This window comes from Mus pahari, chromosome 18, assembly GCF_900095145.1.
Source record: "Mus pahari chromosome 18, PAHARI_EIJ_v1.1, whole genome shotgun sequence".
NCBI classification, from domain to species: Eukaryota; Metazoa; Chordata; class Mammalia; order Rodentia; family Muridae; genus Mus; species Mus pahari.
In genome coordinates this window covers 24,101,958-24,121,673 of record NC_034607.1, presented here as the reverse complement: position 1 = coordinate 24,121,673, position 19,716 = coordinate 24,101,958, and the positions used below count along the sequence as shown (strand labels likewise).

Sequence of the window (19,716 nt, the reverse complement as noted above, 5' to 3'; positions counted from 1 at the left end):
GAGGCCAGCCTGGTCTACAAAGTGAGTTCCAGGACAGCCAGGGCTACACAGAGAAACCCTGTCTCGAAAAACCTAAAAAAAAAAACAAAACACTTTGAGATGGTGTGTGTGTGTGTGTGTGTGTGTCTGTCCCCATCCCTCAACCAGGGGGCAGACCTGTCTACTGGAGGTGGTTTCAACAAGTTCTGTCTCCTCTGAGCATTTCAGCTAGTCATCCCCATTGGGTCCTGGGAGCCTCCAGTTCCTCATCCCCCTGCTACATACTTTTGTTTGATTTCCTGACCCTCTGTACCTCTCTCACATCTCCAGTTCCTGATACTCCTCCACCCTTCTGAGCCTCCATTCTTACAGGACACAGCCTTCCTGCCCACTGAGCTCAATCCATAGCCAGAACTTGTCACTTGTGCAATCTTCACCGGTATGATTTTACTTTACCTCTGCCCTGGCCACACCCACGGCCCCTCACTGGGGGATTCTAGGCAGGCAGAGGCTTCTACTCCTGAGCCACCCCGCCCTAGTCCCTACCTTGGATCAGCGTGTTGTGTGGGTTTATGGTAGCATGCATTTGGAAATGCTCAGCTTCCAACAGTCCTTCAGGAGTGTAAATTTGGGATTGTTGCAGCACAAGGGAAGAAGTGGGACTGAGACCTGCTACTCCATCCCTAGTCCTCTAACCACCGCTGTGGCTCAGGCCGGCCTTGGACTACTGTTCCTCCCACCTCCACCTTTGGAGTTCAGTATGATAGGCATGTACCACTGACATGCATGACTCTTTGTCTTTTAAGAAAGTCTTGCCGTGTAGTCCAGGCTAGCCTGGAACTGTTTCCCAAATGCTATGATTCAAGTCCTGTTCCCTGAATAGAACCCTGGCCACTTTTAGTGTGCAGTTGTCAGTTTGGGTGTTTCCCTTATTGATTTCTGTGATCCAACCTATTCCTGGTGTTGGCTCCTAGGTGCTGTTTTCCATTTCCAAAGGACATTCCTGGGGTCCCCCTTATCTCTTGACAGGCCCAGTGATATATCTTAGCCAGGCCAGCCAGGCGTTGCTTGGGGAGAGTGCTTTACATTCTTGAGTAGTGACAGGACTGATTGGTGCTTGGCCTCAGCTGCTACCTTGAAAGCTGGGTCCTGAGCAGCTGGGGTGAAGTGAGAGCTTCCTCTCACTGGCAGCTGCACACCAGTGCAAACTCAGTCCCACCACCCCATGATGACTGGGAATAGCTGAGAAAGGGGGCTGGTCCTTAGGAATGTCCATGCTCACTGAACATCCCTGCCCAGCTGTCTGCTGGCCCTTGGGCCTGGTTCTAAGGTGCCATCCGCCCTGGGACAAGCAGGTGTGCACCTGTGTTTAAGGGCAGAGCCTTGCCTTCAATGAAACCTAGTTCAAGTGACTTTTGAAAGCTGTTTCTTTTCTCTTTTGAGATAGGGTCTCAAGTAGCTCAGGCTGGCCTTGAACTGGTGATCCTCTTTCCTCAGCCTTCCCAATGCTGAGGTGACAGGCATGTTCCATCATGCTGTGCCTTAGTTGGAACACACAGCTGCTTTGTTGATGCTCAGCAAGCATTCTACAAACTCAGTTCCAAACCTTGTGTCTTTAAAAAATAGATGGGCTGGTGAGATGGCTCAGTGGGTAAGAGCACCCGACTGCTCTTCCGAAGGTCCGGAGTTCAAATCCCAGCAACCACATGGTGGCTCATAACCATCTGTAACAAGATCTGACGCCCTCTTCTGGAGTGTCTGAAGACAGCTACAGTGTACTTACGTATAATAAATAAATAAATCTTAAAAAATAAATAAAATAAAAAATAGATATCTTCTATGTGTGTGTCTTGTGCAGCATGTGCATGCAATCACATGCATGTGGTGGTCAGGGGACGACTTTTGAGAGTCGGTTCTCTTCTACCATGTGGATTCTGTAGTTCATACTTGGGTTGGCTTTTACCTGCTGAGCTCCTACCTTGCAACAATCCTGCCTTGGCTTCCTGAGCACAGGAGCTACCTACATGCACTGCCATGCCCAGCACCGTTCTATTCCTTTGCCTCCGAAGTTCTTGGTCTGTTGTTGCCCATGCTCACTTGCTGGGTCGCATGGATTCAGACGTCTGCAGGATCTGTGCCTTCCTGGGAACAATTTGTCACGGTCTCCTCTTGGTCTCTGATATTCCAAAGCCCAGGCTGGCTGCAGCTATGGCTTCACAGGTTGGCCTTCCAAGAATAGGAGTCCCAACCCTTGGCTATCCCCTAGCCTCTCCCTTTTCCTGTTTTGATGCTGGCTCAGCCAAGCCCGGAGACAGAGGCATGATGTCTTAATCCTGGTTGAAGCTGACATGGACTGGTGTCCACTGACTCTCCTACCTGTCATGTGCCCTTCCCAGTCCCTATTGGTACCACATGGCCCACACTCCAGTAAGAGACCTATAGCAGCCTCCTCCCAGCCCCCCTGTACTTCTTCCACTGACAGCAGGTGGGGTGGGGACATGGGTTGGTAGCCAGCTCTGGACTTGCTGCTGGCTGATAGTGTGACACTCATAAATCAGGGGCATCAGGGTGTCAGAAATGGGTTTATGGAATGTCTGGGTGGGTAAGCCATCAATTCTTAGGGATGAGGATGTGGGGAAAAGGTGGGTGGGGACAGCCCTCCCCCCACCCCCCACCCCCCGCCAATGGCTTCCCTGGGACATGATGCTGGCAGTGATTTTAATCCCCAGGACAGGCAGGGAATAAATTCAGGGCACCAAGGTCTCTCGGCATCCAGGGACCCGCTGTCACAATGGCTGCAGGAAGACTTTGGATCATGTGTCTGCTGCTCCTGTCCTTGCACCCGAGCCTTGCCTGGGTCCTCGATCTTCAAGAGGCTTCTGTGGCAGATGAGCTCTCATCTGGGAAGATGGCAGAGAATGGAGGGACCTGGAAGCCCCATCAGGGTAAGAATTCCTGGGGGCCTTCCGATTCCCCAGTTCCTTCTCTCAAAGCCCTCACTATGCCTTATAACCCTCTTCTGCCTTGCACTAGGTACCAGTCACGTCCGCCTTCCAAGAACCTTGGCTGGTTCATGCCGACTGTGGAGCCTGACCCTACCAGTGGCTGACCTGGGCCTGGGCTACGCCTCGGAGGAGAAGGTCATCTTCCGATACTGTGCTGGCAGCTGTCCCCAAGAGGCACGTACCCAGCACAGTCTGGTACTGGCCCGGCTTCGAAGGCAGGGTCGAGCCCATGGCCGACCCTGCTGCCAGCCCACCAGCTATGCTGATGTAACCTTCCTTGATCGTCAGCACCACTGGCAGCAGCTGCCTCAGCTCTCGGCTGCAGCTTGTGGCTGTGGTGGCTAAAGGCCAGTCTGATGTCTCAGAATCACAAGCATGAGACAGGCTGGGCTTTGAAAGGCTCAGGTGACATGATTAGAAATTTGCATAGGTAAAGATAAGAAGGGAAGAGACCTGGGTTTTTTGTTTGTTTGTTTGTTTCTTTGCTTGTTTGTTTTTATATCAGCAGTGGATGCAATAAATGATATTCTCATGGCTTTAAGTGATGGAGTGCACCCTGGCAGTCACCATGCTATGTGTATCCTTAGACCTTGATCATCTCTTAAGAGCCCCAGCCCTGGCAAGACGGTCATTTGAAGATCCCCACGACAGCATTTCCCCTACTTTATTCACAAAGCTGGAGGATATGTGGAGAGGTCAGCAGGTTGGAGGTGGCTCTTCTGGCCTTTCTGGCCCCATCCCCTCAGGGAGGGAGCGGCAAATCACTGAGATGCGTCGGCCCCGGGGGACCCGGTGCTCCCCGAAAAATGATTCTTCATCTTTAAGGATCTCATGGGAGAAGTCATATCGGGCTGAACCCCTGCAAGAAGAGAGAAGCTGAGGGGGTGGGTGGAGAGAAGTCTGTCCCTTCAGCATTTTTATATTTTTCTGAGTGGTGGTGACTTCCACTGCTGTGAGAGCAGCAAGGAGCCGTTAGAAACCCTTGGCCTCATCTGGGGATTCCGGGGTACGTCGTACCTTAAGATATAGAGAGACCCTGGCTCCAGCAACAGTTCCAGCCACTGCGCAGGTTCCTGTGTATGCACCAGCTTCATAACACTTGGCGACAACAGGGAAAGGCCAGCAATGGTAGATCCACAGAACTGGAAAAGGGGTATGGTGTGTGTATGGGGGTGCCCTCCTACCCACCGACAACCTGGCTAGGAGTTCTGGCGGAATGCCTTCTGCCCACCTTGACACTGTCAACATGAGGTTTGATGTAGCCCCGAGGTTCCAGGTCCAACACATGGACCGGGGAGAGCAGGCTCTGGTCAGGACCGAAGGCAGCCGCCCGGACCCGCTGCAGGATGGCCTGGCTTGCCTCAGACCAGCAGGATTTCTCTGTCTCCCTGAATCCGTGGATGGCCTGTACAGAGAGCTCAAGTCATAACTGGGAACTCCCAGGACAGGAAAATGAGGTACAGAGGGGTGCAGTACAGGGCAGGCAGTCTTCCCAACTTTTAGCTCATCATCAGTGAGGTTTCAACCACGCATCTGGTCTACGCGTTTCGATTCCCAGTGGTCCCTGGTGCTGGCCACCCTAATATTCAGTGTCTTGGTCTCCAATCTCTACTTGATCCCACTCACGTCCCTAGTGAAACTCCCAACTGCTGGCACTCCCTCTCCCAAGTCTGCTTTTTATTTCTAATCTTGTCACCAATGCCCCTCAGTTCCAGAACTTCATGTCTGACTTTGTCCTCACATCATGTCATGACATCTTTGTCCTCACTACGCATTCCCTGGTGCCCACCAAAACCCTCCCTTCTGATTCCAGGGCCAGCCCCACGCCACAGCCCCTGTTCTTAGTAAAGCCCAGCGGTGATGTGCCCCCACTGTAATACTGCACTGCTCTATCCCCCTAAGCTCAACGTTGCCAGTTCACCATCTCCCGCTCTGGTCCCTTCCCCTGCTCTAAGTACCACCCACAACCCCGCAGCAGCAGGCCTTCCCCTGGACTCAGCTCTGGCATCAAGATCAGCCCCGTTCCCACAAGACGTCCTGATCAACTGTCACTCCTCGAGATGCCCAGCACCCGCCATATCCCACACCAGAGAAACTTGGTCCTACCCGAACCTACATCGGGCACTGCCCAAAACACACTGTCCCCCGCCTGGCCAAGCAAGCCTAGCTCTTCACTCTGCCCCTCCGAGGACCCCGCCCCCTCACTATGTCCCAGTGGGCGCCCCCTTAGCTCGCCGCTCCGCCCACTCACAGCGTCCCAGTGGTCATACTCGTAGCGCCGGCGCCGCAGCTGAGGCTCCAGTTCGCGTGTTAGCGTGTCCTCCTCCTCTTGGCTCAGGAAGCCCGGATGCACCACGGCCTCATCACGCAGGCGGCTCATCACGGCAGAGTCGGAGCCGCGCACCCAGCCGCACCCAGCAAGCAACCGCATCGCTAGCCTCCTGCTACCCGCCATCTTCAGGGACTGACCGCACCAGGCTGAGCCACACCCCCGCAAGCCATTGGCTGACACTGCACCGCGCCCACCACCTACTGGCTCTATTAGTTGTGCTTTAAGTCAGTCTACTGCTTGTCCCGCCTCTCGGCCCTGAGCAAGGTCTCAAGCAGTAGGTGCAGAACTAGGGCGAACGGAGGCTCGAGGTCACGTGGGGGCAAAGCCACGGTTCGAAGGTCAATCAACCTAGCGCAAGCCTATCGCCGGTCAAACAGCACACCCTGGTGGAGAAGGGAGGATAACTCCAAGGTCAGCCCTTGAGTTTGAGGATAGCCTGAATTTCAGATGTCCACAAAACAGGACATTGAGACAAATAAGACCAGATCATACAACCCCCACCTCAAATGTTGTTATATTTAAAAAAAAAGTCTACTTCCTTCCACACCACCCTAATAAACTGGGCCTAGGAAAATGGCACAGCACTGGCTAAGGAGCATGATGGATGGCTTTGGGTTGACCTCCAGGATCCCCAAACACCTTGAAAGCTGAAAAAGCAAACCCTGCACATGTGATTCTCTGACCTCCACAGGGTCATGTGGCACCTGCCTCCATCCCATAAACTGTCCCAATTCCCCTTTTAGCTACATCTACATATCCGATCCTCTGTTTCCATTTCTAGTAAAACTCCATAAACATTTCCCGACATTCTCTCTGGCTTCAGCTGGCTTTTGGAGCCTGGAACAAAAATGCCAGGACTTTGTCACCCAGTGAAGTCACCAGTGTCAGGTCTCATGAGTCTGAGAATCAACCCAAAGTTGGTGGTAGATTCTGGTAGACCTCCACCCCAACTCTTAACTCTCTAAGGGGCAGAGTCCAGGCTCGGCAGGTAAGAATGTACTCTTAAGTTCCAGCAGCCACAGGGAAGCTCCAGGGGACCCAACACCCTCTTCTGGCCACGGGTATTGCACTCACATAACCAAAAATAAATGCATAAAACCACATGTCTACCCACTGACTTTGAGGTAGTATATGGCTTAAGCCTGCTGACAGCCAGGTGTGGTGGTGTGCACCTTTAACCCTGGCACTCAGGAGGTGAGGCAGGTGGGTTCCGTTCCAGGACAGCCAGGGTTTGCTGACTGAAGTGCATTTGCCAAGGGGAAGGAGGCCTGCTGTCTTGGAGAAGTAATGGAAGGTGCTTCAGACGTGGGACAAAGACTACAAAGATTTAATTTAAATCACAGTGTCTCAGTCTGCCCTGCTCTGAGGGCAACCTCAATCCACATCTCCTCCAGGGGTTGTTCTTGGGCCCAGCAGAGGAAGTCTTAGTCTGGTCTCCACACTCCTGGCCCTTAGGTGCCTGTCGGGGCAGGAGGATCCGTCGGCGCTGTGGCAGTCTCCTTCTGTACCAGTTCTGGCTCATCCTCCCCGTCCTGAGGTGGGTGGACCAAGACCTTGTCCAAGATGCCAAACTCTTGGGCCTCCATGGGGCTCATGTAGCGGTCCCTCTCCATGGCTGACTCTAGGAAAAGCAGTATACGTGGATAAGAATAGAGACCTGGGATGTTTTCCCCAAATTCCTAGGTTGAAGCCCTTACCAATCGTGAGATGATTTGTGGAGTTGTGAGGGACCCCTACCATGACATCTATGCTCTATGAAGAAAGCCATTTGGGAGGCAAAAACAGAAGGGCTACAAACTAAGATCATGTCTTAAAAGTAAAAGAAGAGGAGCCCTGTTGGTTGAGCACTTTCCTAACAGAGCCCAGGTTTCATACCTAGGAGCACCGGCAATTCCAGGAAACCAAAGGTGTAGGAGCCATTAGCATCAGGAATTGATAGCAACACAAAAATGTCACCTTCCAGGCCCCGGCTATGCCTGGCCTTCCGGCTTCCAGGACTGAGATAGACACTCCAGGCATTTTAGCTTCCAGCCCACGAGGTTTTGTCCCAGCTCCCAAGTTACATAAGGTATGTGCTTAACCCTGACAGTCCTTCCCCATGGGGCTTGGGAACCTCTCTGTGACCCAGTCTCCCCCGTAGTAAAAAATAGGTTTTTTTTGTTTTTGTTGTTTTCTCAGACAGGATCACATGCGGTCCGGGCTAGCCTCGAAGGGATGACCTTCAACCCCTGATTCTCCTGTCTGTGCTTGCCAAGTGCTGGGATGAGAAGCCTGCAGCGCTACGCCACACTGATTTAATTTTTAGTGACTACTCAAATACAATCAGGTCCCAGGGCCTATGTGGTAGAAGAGGGTGGCCTCCTGAACATTGTCCCCCGAACTCTTCATGCTATGGCATTCACACACCAAAAAAATGAAACGGGGAAAATGTCACGCAGTGCTATGTGGTGGATCTTAAGACTAAACATATGTGACCAGCAACAAGATATTCCGAAGAATGGCACGTGGGACAGTAAGATGGCTTGGTGGGAAGAGGAGCTTGCCACCAAGTCTAATGACCTCAAGTTCAATTACTACGCCTTACAAGGTGTCGACAGAGAGCCGATGTTCACAAACCGTCCCCTGACTTCCACACATCACTACAGCAGGCACATGCTCCTCAAATCAACTATTTTAAAAATGAAATGTTGGACTGCAGAGATGGCTCAGCAGTTAAGAACACTAGCGGCTTGCTCTTCCAGAGGTCCTGAGTTCAATTCCCAGCAACCACATGGTGTAATGGGATCTGATGCCCTCTTCTGAGGACAGTGACAGTGGACTCACAGACATGAAAGAAGGGCACCAGAGAAGTGGCCCTTGCCACCTTCTCTCCATCAAAACCACCTCTGTAGCACAGGCCAGCTGAGCCCGCTTCTGTGACTGAGACTGAAACCCCAACGTTCTCTAGCCCAGTCTACAACTCATGATTCTCTGCCCCCACCTCCCAGAGCTGGGATGACAGGTAGGTGCCAACACACCCAGCTTGCCAAGCTGATCTAAAGGGCTCAGAACTGGAGACTGTAACTGAAGGGAATGCTGCCCACTATGCTAGGAACTTCTGTTTTGTGATTCTGGGGACATAGAACCTATATCGGGCCAGGAATGTTTCCCCCGGCTGGAGAGTTGGCTCAGTGGTAGAGGTCTCAGACATGATTCCTAGCACCCACTGTGCCTCACAATCATCTGTAACTTCAAGGGCATTCCATGCCTTCTTCTCACCTCCACAGCCACTTCACACATTCATATACATGCACGCACATGCGCCACTTACTGACATATAGGGTAGAAAAACACCCACACACATATAATAAGAAAACAGATGAATCAGAAGGGTGAGAAAAGTATCCTTAAGGCACACCCATAGTCCTCATGGGGGAATTTCAGACTGGGGCTCCACCCGACACGACCCCAGTCCCTGACTGGGAAAGGGCTCATTCTAGGCAGGAGCTCTGCCATAGCTGCAGGACCCCAAGCACAGAGCATTGGTGGGTCAGGGATCCTACTGACCATCGTCCACAGCCCAGAGTGACCACAGTATAGTAATCTGGTTCTGACTCAGGTGGGGGTGCCCTGCTTTAGGACACTGCTGATGCTTCAGTGTGTGTTGTGGGAGGCTGGGTGCTTACCGATCACTTGCAGGCTCTGCTTGGTGTGTTTGGCATAGATGTTGTACAGCTGCTTTTTCAGCTTCATGATTTCCTCTGCCTGGATGGCGATGTCTGTGGCTTGGCCCTGAGAAGCAGTAAGTGGAGGAAGATGATGAAACTTCTCATGGGACACTCGTGAGGGAGCCATCCCCGTGTGTCAGACCTTCTGCTTTGGATGTTATCTTCTTCCCACTGATCTAGTCCAGGCTGCCTTGAAACTCACCAAGACCAGCCTGTCCCTGCCTCTGCTGCCTGAGTACTGGGATTAAAGGCGTGTACCACCACACCTGGCTCTATTTTTGTTTGTATTCTTTCTGGCGTTGGAAATGGAGCCCCGGGCCTTGCAAGCATTCTTACTCCTGAAGTACCTCCCCAACTATGAAAACACTTATCTCAAAGCAGTGGTAGCAGGATCTCAGGGGGCTAGAGGCCAGCCCGGTCTACACAGTGAACTATAGCACAGCTGAGGCTACAGGGTGAGACGGTCTCCAACCAACAAACAGGAAGGAGCGGCACTCCCGTTCTAGCTCCCATTAGACGCCCCTGCAGAACGCATACTCACCCTGGCTCCTCCAGAGGGCTGGTGGATCATGATTCTGGAATTGGGCAGTGAATGGCGCATGCCGGGACTGCCTGCGGCGAGGAGCAAGGAGCCCATGCTGGCAGCCTGTCCAACACACCACGTGCAGATGGGGTTGAGGATGTACTGCATTGTGTCGTAGATGGCCAGGCCTGCAGTTACCACACCACCTGTAGGCAGTGGAGCAAGTAAGGGCCCGCGGGGATCTTACCTCGGTACCCTTCCAGCAAGCCACAAGGGCAAATGTTGTTTGGGTGTGTGTGTGTGTGTGTGTGTGTGTGACAGAAACAAGAGGGGTAACAAGGAGGGTCATGTGACAACACACAGAATTAAATAAAAGGAATCAAAGGGCTGTGAGCCACCTCTCAGCTGTGTATCAACATAGTAAAGTTAACTTCCCACTCTTTGAGGCACACGGGCCCAGCCCAAATCAGAGATGAGCATTCTTATTATCCACGCGGAGCTTTGATGAGAAGACAGATGAGTGCCTAACTGACAGCCCGCCAAGTGTCCAATCATTGAAACTGCCCATCCTTGAGCAGCTGAGAAGTATTATCCGGTGATGGTGCTCTCCACCAAACCTAACAAACTCAATTCCCAGGACCCACAGGACAGGGAGGAGCCCACATCACATGGACCCATATCACGGAAAACCCACAGGTTGTCCTCTAATCCACGCACGTACGCACGCGCGTGCGCGGTGGCATGTACTCACTCACTCACCCATCCATATACACAGAAATAAATGTAACTTAATATTTTTCTTAAAAATTAACCATTGTTGCAGAGTTTGGTGGTTCAGCTAAGCTAAATCCCTAAGATGGGAGGACCGTAGAGAATCTGAGCTACAGAGTGAAACTCTTGTCTCAAAACAGGCTGTGTTTTGTTTGAATGTTTTAATCTGGCTTCTCTCAAAGCAAGGGAGACTGCTCAGTTGCTAAAATGTTTGCTCCACAAGCATGTGGACCCAAGTTCGGATCCCCGGTACATACAAAGTAGGCACGGCAGCACACACCTGTAATTCTAGCGCTAGGGAGGGGGCGGCAGAAGGGACCCCCGGCTCACTGACCGGCTATGCTAGCATACTTGGAAAGTTCCAGGCTAGTGAGAGACTGTCTTAGAGCGAGTTTTCTTTTTTTTTTTTTTGGGGGGTGGTGGTGGTGGTGAAACACGGTTTCTTTTCCTTTTCCCTTTCCCTCCTTCCTTTCTTTCTTTCTTTTTCTTTCTTTCCTTCCTTTCCTTTCCTTTCCTTCCTTCCTTCTTTCTTTCGTTTGTTTTTCAAGACAGGCTTTCTCTGTGTAGCCCTGGCTGTGCTCGAGCTCACCCTATAGACCAGGCTGGCCTCGAACTCAAATCCGCCTGCCTCTGGGATTAGAGGCGTGTGCCGCCACCGCTCAGCTTCCTAAGAGTGATTTTAATTAATTTGTTTGGTTTTGCTGAGACGGGGTTTCTCTGTGTAGCCCTGGCTCTCCTGGAACTATGTAAACTAGGCTGTTCTCAAACTTAAGAGATCCACCTGCCTCCCAAGTACTGAGCTGAGATTGAGGCGTTCACTACCACCACACAACGTTTCCCTGTATAGCTCTGGCTATTTTAGAATTCACCATGTAGACCACTCTGGCTTCAAACTAAGAGATCCGCCTGCCTCTGCCTCCCAAGTGCAGGGATTAAATGTGTGCAGTACCATACCCTGATTTTACATTTTGATTCTGCAGATGGCACAAGGCTGCATGTCTTCCCTAAAGGGGCTATCTCTGACCCCACAACCAGGCTGGCCTGGCTTACCTGGGCTGTTGATATACATATGAATGGGCTTCTTGTTGCTTTCAGACTGTAAGAACAACAGCTGGGCGATGACCAGACTGGCCACACTGTCGTCAATCTGCAGGTGGAAAGAGCAGAGGTATCCTCAGGTTGAAGGTGGGATGGAGGGGCTTAAGGAGTTGAGGCCCTGGGAACCAGGAATTTCCAGCACAGGAAGAAATGGCTCAGGAAGCCCCAGATAGTGGAAGACCCTAAGCTGAAGACAGGGCTGGGATAGAGTGCCCTTCTAGCAGACACAAGGCCCTGGGTTTAAGCACTGCCTAAACCTGGTCTGGCTTAGGCACCCTTGTCCCTGCCTCAAATGTCCTGTCAGCTACATGGGGAGTTCAAGGCCAGCCTGGGACCCTGTCTCAGAAGACCACAGGATAAAACGAAACAAAGAATATCTGACAAAGACAATAGCAGACTGGTAAGAATGCACATTTTACACTCCGATGTTTGGGAAGCTAAGGCAGGACGATGGAAAGGTAGGGGCTAGTCTGTACTACAAAGCAAGAATTTTGCTCAAATTAAAAAATAATAATAATGTTTAAGGTCAGGGACTAGGGCCTAGGGTCTAGGAGGTCACCAAGGATGAGGGGCGACGAGGGGGGCATATGACACAGAGCTAGACAAAGGAGAAATGTTGGAGAGACAGCAAGGTGTGCCCAGGAAGGACCGGGGTCACTCACCGGGCCCATGACACACACGATGCGTTCCCGCAACAGCCTCGAGTATATGTCATAAGCGCGCTCGCCTCGACCCTTCGTGGGAAAAGAAGAGGTGAAAGGTCAGTGTCCCTTGCACGCCGACCGACTCCAAGCCTCCGCGCCATGTCCCCACCAGGTCCCCGTACCGTCTGCTCCACCACTATGGGGATGAGCGGGAAAGCTCGCGTCGCAGTTCCATGCAGGCTCCTCCGCAGGGGTGAGCAGCTCACAGCAGTCCATGGCGGGGAGGAACGCACGGCGAGGCGAGACAACAGAGCGCGACATCCGTCCACAGCCACCCGGGCCTCCCCCAGCAGCACTCTGGGCCACATGACGACGCGCACTCCGGCTTGGCTTCCGGAACTACAACACCCGGCGTGCTTTGCGGGATTCTCTGGTTCATCCACTTCCGAGAACGGAATAGGCGGAGCTGAAGAAGGCGGGGCTAAGTCTGTGAGTGGGGTCCTCGTTGGAGGTAGGCGTTCGAATAAATAAGAAAAACCCGCATATTAGTCCCATCAAAGTTCTCGGACGAGGTTGCGCTGTTCCCGGTGTCCACGCGGGAAGGAGCTCACGGAGGTGTTCACGGAGGGGTGAGAAGAGGCTTAGGCGACACACCTGCCCCGCCACTATCGTTCCCGCAGCAATCCTCAGGTCCACGTGCTGGCCTGTAACCAATCGATCTTCCAGAACTACAATTCCCAGCTGCTTTGCGCTCCCTGAATCCCGTATAGGCTCGCTAGGGAAAGGGGGAGAGTGCTGTCTCTGGGACAGGATTCGCAGGGGACTTATTGAACAATGTAGCTTAGGGAATTGTGAACACTGAGATAGGAGAGGAGGCCTGGATCTTGCCAGAAGTACTGGACGTTCGCTACACCTGTATTCGTTTTCAGAGGGTGTCCAGCTTTCTAGAAACGTTCCTTTTTTGTTCCCATTCCAAGTAAAACTTGGACGGTAGGTGGACAGTTCCTACTGTCCATGTGCATGGTCCTATACCTTGAGAAATACTGTGCCCGCCATCTCGATCTGTCGCCATAAGATCAAGATTCCGGGAACTCTCTCCACCGTCGTACCTGCCTCGTCTGTGCCTACGGTGCAGCTGGAGGCCCTTGGAAGAGGTGAAACTGAGCCATTGAACCTGCGACAGGTTTTTGGCTTTAAGTCAATCACCTGCTTTCATCTTCTTTGTCTTCCTTGCAACTCTTTTAATATATATATATATTATTATTCATAAGTACACTGTAGCTGTCTTCAGATGCACCAGAAGAGGACGTCAGATCTCATTACGGGTGGTTGTGAGCCACCATGTGGTTGCTGGGATTTGAACTCAGGACCTTCGGAAGAGCAGTCAGTGCTCTTACCCACTGAACCATCTCACCAGCCCCCTTGCAGCTCTTTTTAGCAGCCACACTTTCTCCCACGCGTCACTCCCCTCTGCCCTGTGCTTGGCTCCTTTACATCTGTATCGGGCTGAGACATCATGCTCTGCTACCGCCTCAGGCACATTCTGGAACTTTCTCAATGGTCACCTGATGTAAGCATTACTTAAAGCGGTTGCCGTGTTCCCTGAGGAAGATACACTTGCGTAACTGGAGACTTGTACCTTTAAATTTCATAAAGGCCAGACATGAACATCAAAAGCCAGAGATGTTTCTCCCCGGAGCTCTCCAAACAACACAGGCTCTTGTCATGACTCTCGGGTGCTCACCGTAATTAGATGACAAGACTCAGTTGCTGAAGACACCAGTCACTTTGGTGTCTTCATGGGACGTGCAGAAACCAAACTGGAATTGACCTGGACATTTCCTCCCCGCTGATTCAATTTCATAGTACCAGAAGGTGACGTTCGGTCTGTTGGGGACAAAAGTCATCAGTGGTCTTATCCGGGGGTCGACCTCGAGTGCTGCAACTCCAGCTGGTGGCAAGATGTGGCTGCTGGTGCACTGGTGGCATGAGGGCTATGGTGGACTTAAGGCTGCTCTGCAGGAGGGGACCACGTTCAGTGCTATGACCTGACTAGAGCCCACACTTCAAGGTTACACAACAAGGAGAGAAACTTGCCTTCCGTTGCTCTGCCAAATAAATGGTTGTGCCGTGAAACTGCCTTCTGAATATTTGTTTGTCCCCACAGATTGCTGCTCTGGGCCCTTATCAGAGATGCTTCACTTTGCAGCAGGAAGCGGGAAATTCAGAGGCTCTCAGGTCTGAATGCAGAGGAAGAACTGGCAATGAGTACTTGCCCTAAGAGGGGCAAGAGCTGTGAAAGGTTGTCTAATGGATGTCGCGTGACTTCACAGCAGCTACGGCTGCCTGGACAAGATCAACCCAGCGAGATCAGCCAGTGTCCCAGCAGGCAGCAGTTCCTGGACTCCGTGTGTTACAGAAAAGGGACATGGAGGTGGGAGGAGGCTGTGCCAGGAGTGTTGGGAGAAAGAGCAATGGTTCTGAGTAAACACTTGGCATAGATGTGTGAAATTGTCAAAGAATAAAAGATAAAAATAGAGAAATAGGCCAGATGTGGTAGTGTACACCTTTAATCCCAGCACTCAGGCAAACCCTGCCTTGAAAAACCAAGGAATAAATAAATAAGCCATTAAAAGAAAAACAAGCCAGGGCATAGTGGTACACATCATTTTTTTTCTAGATTGTGTGTGTGTGTGTGTGTGTGTGTGTGTGTGTGTGTGTAGCCCTGGCTGTCCTAGAATTTGCTCTATAGACTAGGCTGGCCTCAAGCTCAGAGATCTGCCTGCCTCTGCCTCCCAAATACTAGGATTAAAAGGTATGCACCACCACACCCCGCTTTGTAGTGTACCTCTTTAATCCCAGCACTCAGGAAGCAGAGACAGGAGGATCTTGTCTCTGTTTGATGTCAACCTGGTCTATATTGGGAGTCCCAGAGCAGCCAGGGCTACACAGACCATGTTCCAAAAAAACAAGCAAGCAAACAAACAAGAAGACTCCAATAACAAGTATTTTGTTGATTTCGAAGGTTTGTTGTTATTTTTAATTGTGGATGCGTGGATGTGCAGGTGCCGCAGGGGCCAGGAGGGGATGTCAGATCTCCTGGAGCTGAAGGTACAAAAGGTTGTGAGCTGCCTTATGTGGGTTCTGGGAGCCAAACCCAGGTCCAAACAAGAACAGCAAGCGCTCTAAGCTGTTGTGCCTCTCACTCTATACGCTCAGGTTAGCCTGGAATTCATAGCAATCTACCTGTCTCAGCCTCAGGACTACTGAGGTGGTGGGCCTGCAGCACCAAGCCAGGCTCACTGCTAATAGGTCTGTTCCTTTTCACATAAGTGCCTTTGTTTGACAATTGGATCTTTCTAGAATGCAGTATCTTTTCCTTGAAATCCACTTCTGCTTTTTTTTTTTTTTAAGAATTATTTATTTTATGTATGTAAGTACATTGTAGCTGTCTTCAGACACACCAGAAGAGGGCATCAGATCCCATTATCCCATTACAGATAGTTGTGAGCCACACCATGTGGTTGCTGGGAATTGAACTCAGGACCTCTGGAAGAGCAGTCAGTGCTCTTAACCACTGAGCCCTCTCTCCAGCCCTTGAAATCCATTTCAACCAAGCTGAAGTTCGGGGGGGGGGGGTTTCTGGAGAGGAGCTGGAGCCTGCTTTCTGTTCTTCAAAGAGGTATACAATTTCCTCACTTGGTGATTTTTGTCTATCTGGGACAGGGTCTCTAGCACAGGCTGGCCTGGAACTTCCTATGTTGTCAAGGCTGGCCTCTTTTTTGGGGGGTTGGGTTGACAGACATGAGCCACCACCGCCTTTCCTTTGAATGTAGTATTTAAGCTAATTAAGCTTATGACAGTGTAGTTTACACAGAGAGCACCCAGGGAAAGATGTGATCAACCCCAAGGAACACAGGCCAAGACTGCTGAAACCAGATTCAAATCTACAGATGTCAGCTGTGCCAACTTACTGGTTTTGAAAGTGGAGTTATGTAACATGACACTAGTGGGGCATTGGCTCATCCTTGTCCTGTGGGAATCAGTTCTCTGGGCAAGACAGCCACCGCTGCTGTGAGAGTCTCAGCCCACTATGCTGGCTCAAACCTGTCATCCCAGCACTAAGGAGGTGGAGGCAGGAGGGTCAGTAGTTCAGGGACAGCCTCGGCTACTTGGTGAGCTTGAGGTTAGCCTGGATAATAGGATAATGAGAAGCAGAAGCAAAGAAAGAGAAAGAACGGAAGACAGAACGTTGCCCGAACTTCTCCCTGGGAGATGTGAATAGATGTCACTCGCCTCGGATAGCACACCTGGAAGCCTTCACACCCAAGTGTAGCTTGGTGGCTAAGGAGTTTATTAGGTTAGCTACAGCATGATCACCTTCCAAGGCTTGGGAGGCGGAGGCCCCCACCTACATCTCGATTGTTGATATGCCCTTGTACTCAGAGACCGCTTCCGTGAAGGTATCAGACCAACAACAATGGTCAGAATGTTATGCAGCTGTAGCAGTGCAGGAGATGGAAGGCTGTGGCAACTTCGAATGGTTTATGACTCCATCCCCTTTTGTTAAAGGACTCTCTTTTTTGAGACAAGTTTCTCTGGAGCCCTGGCTGTCCTGGAACTCGCTCTGTAGACCAGACTGGCCTGAAACTCAGAGATCTGCCTCCTGAGTGCTGGGATTAAAGTTGTCCGTAGCCACACCCTGCCATGCAGGTTTCTCTTTGATTTATTTTTATGCTTTTTATTTTATTTTATTTTATTTTTGAGACAGGGTCTCTTATACTCCAGGCTGGCCTGCTACTACCTCCATCACCAAGGATGACCTGATGGTGCCGCGTTGTCAGGTGTGTGCTGTTACACTGCATTCCAATCCATCACCTTCCAAGGTGAATCAAGTCTGTGACTTACTTGGAGAACACAGGAGTGGGTGAGAGGACCTGAGTTCGATCCCTGGTACCCACAGGTGGAAGAAAGAACCAATTCTCTTGCGCTGTCCTTTGACCTCTCACATGCACATAATAAATAAGTAAATGTAAAGGATAGAAGAGAAAGGAGACGATCCTAGGCACTGGGGACATGGACACAGCACGTCTCCTCAGTTGGTGTAGCTGAGAATGACCTTGTGTTCCCGATCCTCCTGCAGAGTGTTAGAACAGGTGTGTGCCGGCACGCCTGCCTGGAACTAGCAGGGATTTCTGGAAGGTGACCAAGGGCAAAGGTTCTAGGTGTGTTGGACTGATGGCAGCAGAACTGCCTGCATTACTGAAGGAACAAATGGCGGCTCTCAGAGAGGGCCAGGAAACCAAACCCACGCGGAGAGAGTCGCTCACCACGTCCTGTAACTTTAACTTCAGCAAATCAGATGCCCCTCCTGGACTCTGAGGGTACAACGTTCATGTGCACACACAAAGGCACATGCGCACATGTAATAGTTGTAGGAACCCCTTTTTGTGTGTGTGTGTGGTTTTTTGAGATAGGGTTTCCCTGTATAGCCCTAGCTGTCCTGGAACTCACTTTGTAGACCAGGCTAGCCTCGAACTCAGAAATCTGCCTGCCTCTGCCTCCCGAGGGCTGGGATTAAAGGCGTGCGCCACCACGCCCAGCTTAGGAACCTGTTTTTTAAAAGATGAATTTAAAAAAAAAAAAAAGAGAGAGAGAGAGAAAGGCTTATTGGGCCTGCTGGCCCATGCCTGCCATTCCAGCACTTGGGAAGCAAAGACGAGGAGATGGGGAAGTCAAGGGCATTGGGGAGACATCGCAGGAAGGGAAGTACCTGTCCTGAGGGTTCCCTTTTAAGCTCCAGCATCCATGTGAATGCAGGGCTCTGCCTGCACCCCCCACCAACCCCTGCCCGCTTCCCCAGGCAGAGACAGAGGCTCCTCAGGCTCTCGCTGCCCTTCTATCAGGTTCAGTGATAGGCCCTGCCTCAGCATGGTGGAGAGGCTAAAGAGAGAGCTCTCGGGTCACAGCCCTCGCACATCATCTTGAGAGCAAAGTTCAGATCCCAGCACTCACAAAACAAGTATCTGAAAACACCAGTCACCCCAGCTCTGAGCATGAAGAGACAGGGTTACTGGGGACTGCTTGGAGGGTGAGAGAGACATCAACCTCGGGTTCTGGAAGACACACTGCTTTAAAGGAATGGGAAGAGAGTGATGGAAGAGATCACAGATGATCCCTTCTGGCCTCCAGCACACACACACACACACACACACACACACACACACACACAGAGGGTAATACATTACCATTCTTCAGCATGTGATTCGTGAACGGAAAGTGCTGCCTGCTCAAGCCAATCCTGGAAGCCATGTAAAGGTGGGAGGAGAGAACTCTGCACACAGCTGTCCTCTGACATCCAGATGTGTCCTGCAGGCCCTCACATACAACACACACACACACACACACACACACACACACACACACACAAAGTTAAAAGATGAGAAACACACCTTTAATTCCAGCCCTTGGGAGGCAGAGGCAGGCAGATCTCTGAATTTGGGAAGCAAAGATTAGAGAGGGCACTGTGAGCAGACAGGCTCAGAGGTCTAGAGGCGAAGAGCATCAGACACTGACACATATGATTATATATATATTCATTCATATATATATATATACACACATATATACAAAAATACACATGCACTTATATGCATACATATATACATGCATATAAATATGTATACATACATGTACATATACATAGATGCATAACATACATACATACATATATACATGTATACACTCATGTACATACACATGTGTACATACATTTATACACATATACATACAATGCATTTATATATACACATCTCTATATGCATATGCACATATATAAACATATATTCATATATACACATGTATACACATACACATATATACATATATAATATACATATGTACACAAATATACATATATTCGTATATGTACACATTATTCACAAATTCATATATAGACACATATATATGTTTATATATGCACTTATATACATATATACACATATACATATTTATATGTATACACATACATATATGCACATATATATATATAAACATCACACATATACACAAGTGTGCATGTATATACATATAGACAGATGTATGTAGACAGATGTATGTATATATATATATATATATATATACACACACACATATAAACATACATACATATACATGATTTTTCAGTACTGGGATGAAACATGGAGCCTTTTCAGATTCTAGGCAAATACTTGCCACTGAGCTGCATCCCTAGTTCTATTTTTGTTTTTTGGGCTTTTTGTTTTTGGGTTTTTCGTTTGTTTGTTTGTTTGTTTGTTTGAGACAGGTCTCACTAGGTCACCCAGCCTAGAACTCTCTATGCAGCTTAGGATGGCTTGAAACTCACAGATTAAAGGTATGTGCCACCAGGCCTGGCTAAGATTTTATTTTGTTATCGTATTTTCTTTCTTTCTTTCTTTCTTTCTTTCTTTCTTTCTTTCTTTCTTTCTTTCTTTCTTTCTTCCTATTACTCAATTTATATATTTTTCAAGACAGGTTTCTCTGTGTAACCCTGGTTGTCTTGGAACTCGCTCTGTAGACCAGGCTAGGCCTCTGCCTCTGCCTCTGCCTCTGCCTCTGCCTCTGCCTCTGCCTCTGCCTCTGCCTCTGCCTCTGCCTC

The 19,716-nt window shown here is 50.2% G+C and overlaps 3 protein-coding genes across 4 annotated transcripts; 1 reads left to right on the top strand and 2 right to left on the bottom strand.

Annotated features, from left to right (window-relative positions):
- Positions 1-2,678: 2,678 nt before the first annotated feature.
- Positions 2,679-5,458, bottom strand: Alkbh7 (alkB homolog 7). Of its 2 annotated transcripts, XM_029531403.1 has the most exons (5): positions 5,236-5,450; positions 4,216-4,389; positions 4,002-4,126; positions 3,648-3,843; positions 2,679-2,879 (listed from the first exon to the last, which is right to left on the bottom strand). In XM_029531403.1, the coding sequence occupies exons 1-4, from the start codon at positions 5,437-5,439 to the stop codon at positions 3,681-3,683; spliced, it is 666 nt and encodes a 221-aa protein (XP_029387263.1). In that variant the 5' UTR covers positions 5,440-5,450; the 3' UTR covers positions 2,679-2,879; positions 3,648-3,680. The 2 variants fall into 2 exon arrangements, with proteins under 2 accessions (XP_029387263.1, XP_021073897.1); XM_021218238.2 differs by lacking the exon at positions 2,679-2,879 and having other exon boundaries at positions 3,485-3,843; positions 5,236-5,458.
- On the top strand, positions 2,687-3,329 carry Pspn (persephin). The gene is made up of 2 exons (XM_021218240.2): positions 2,687-2,924; positions 3,013-3,329. Exons 1-2 carry the CDS (start codon positions 2,771-2,773, stop codon positions 3,327-3,329), a joined length of 471 nt encoding a protein of 156 aa, XP_021073899.1. The 5' UTR covers positions 2,687-2,770.
- A 1,164-nt stretch (positions 5,459-6,622) lies between the features above and the next one.
- On the bottom strand, positions 6,623-12,665 carry Clpp (caseinolytic mitochondrial matrix peptidase proteolytic subunit). Its single transcript, XM_021218029.2, has 6 exons — positions 12,242-12,665; positions 12,078-12,149; positions 11,368-11,464; positions 9,565-9,752; positions 8,982-9,087; positions 6,623-6,937 (listed from the first exon to the last, which is right to left on the bottom strand). The coding sequence occupies exons 1-6, from the start codon at positions 12,425-12,427 to the stop codon at positions 6,768-6,770; spliced, it is 819 nt and encodes a 272-aa protein (XP_021073688.1). The 5' UTR covers positions 12,428-12,665; the 3' UTR covers positions 6,623-6,767.
- Positions 12,666-19,716: the final 7,051 nt, after the last annotated feature.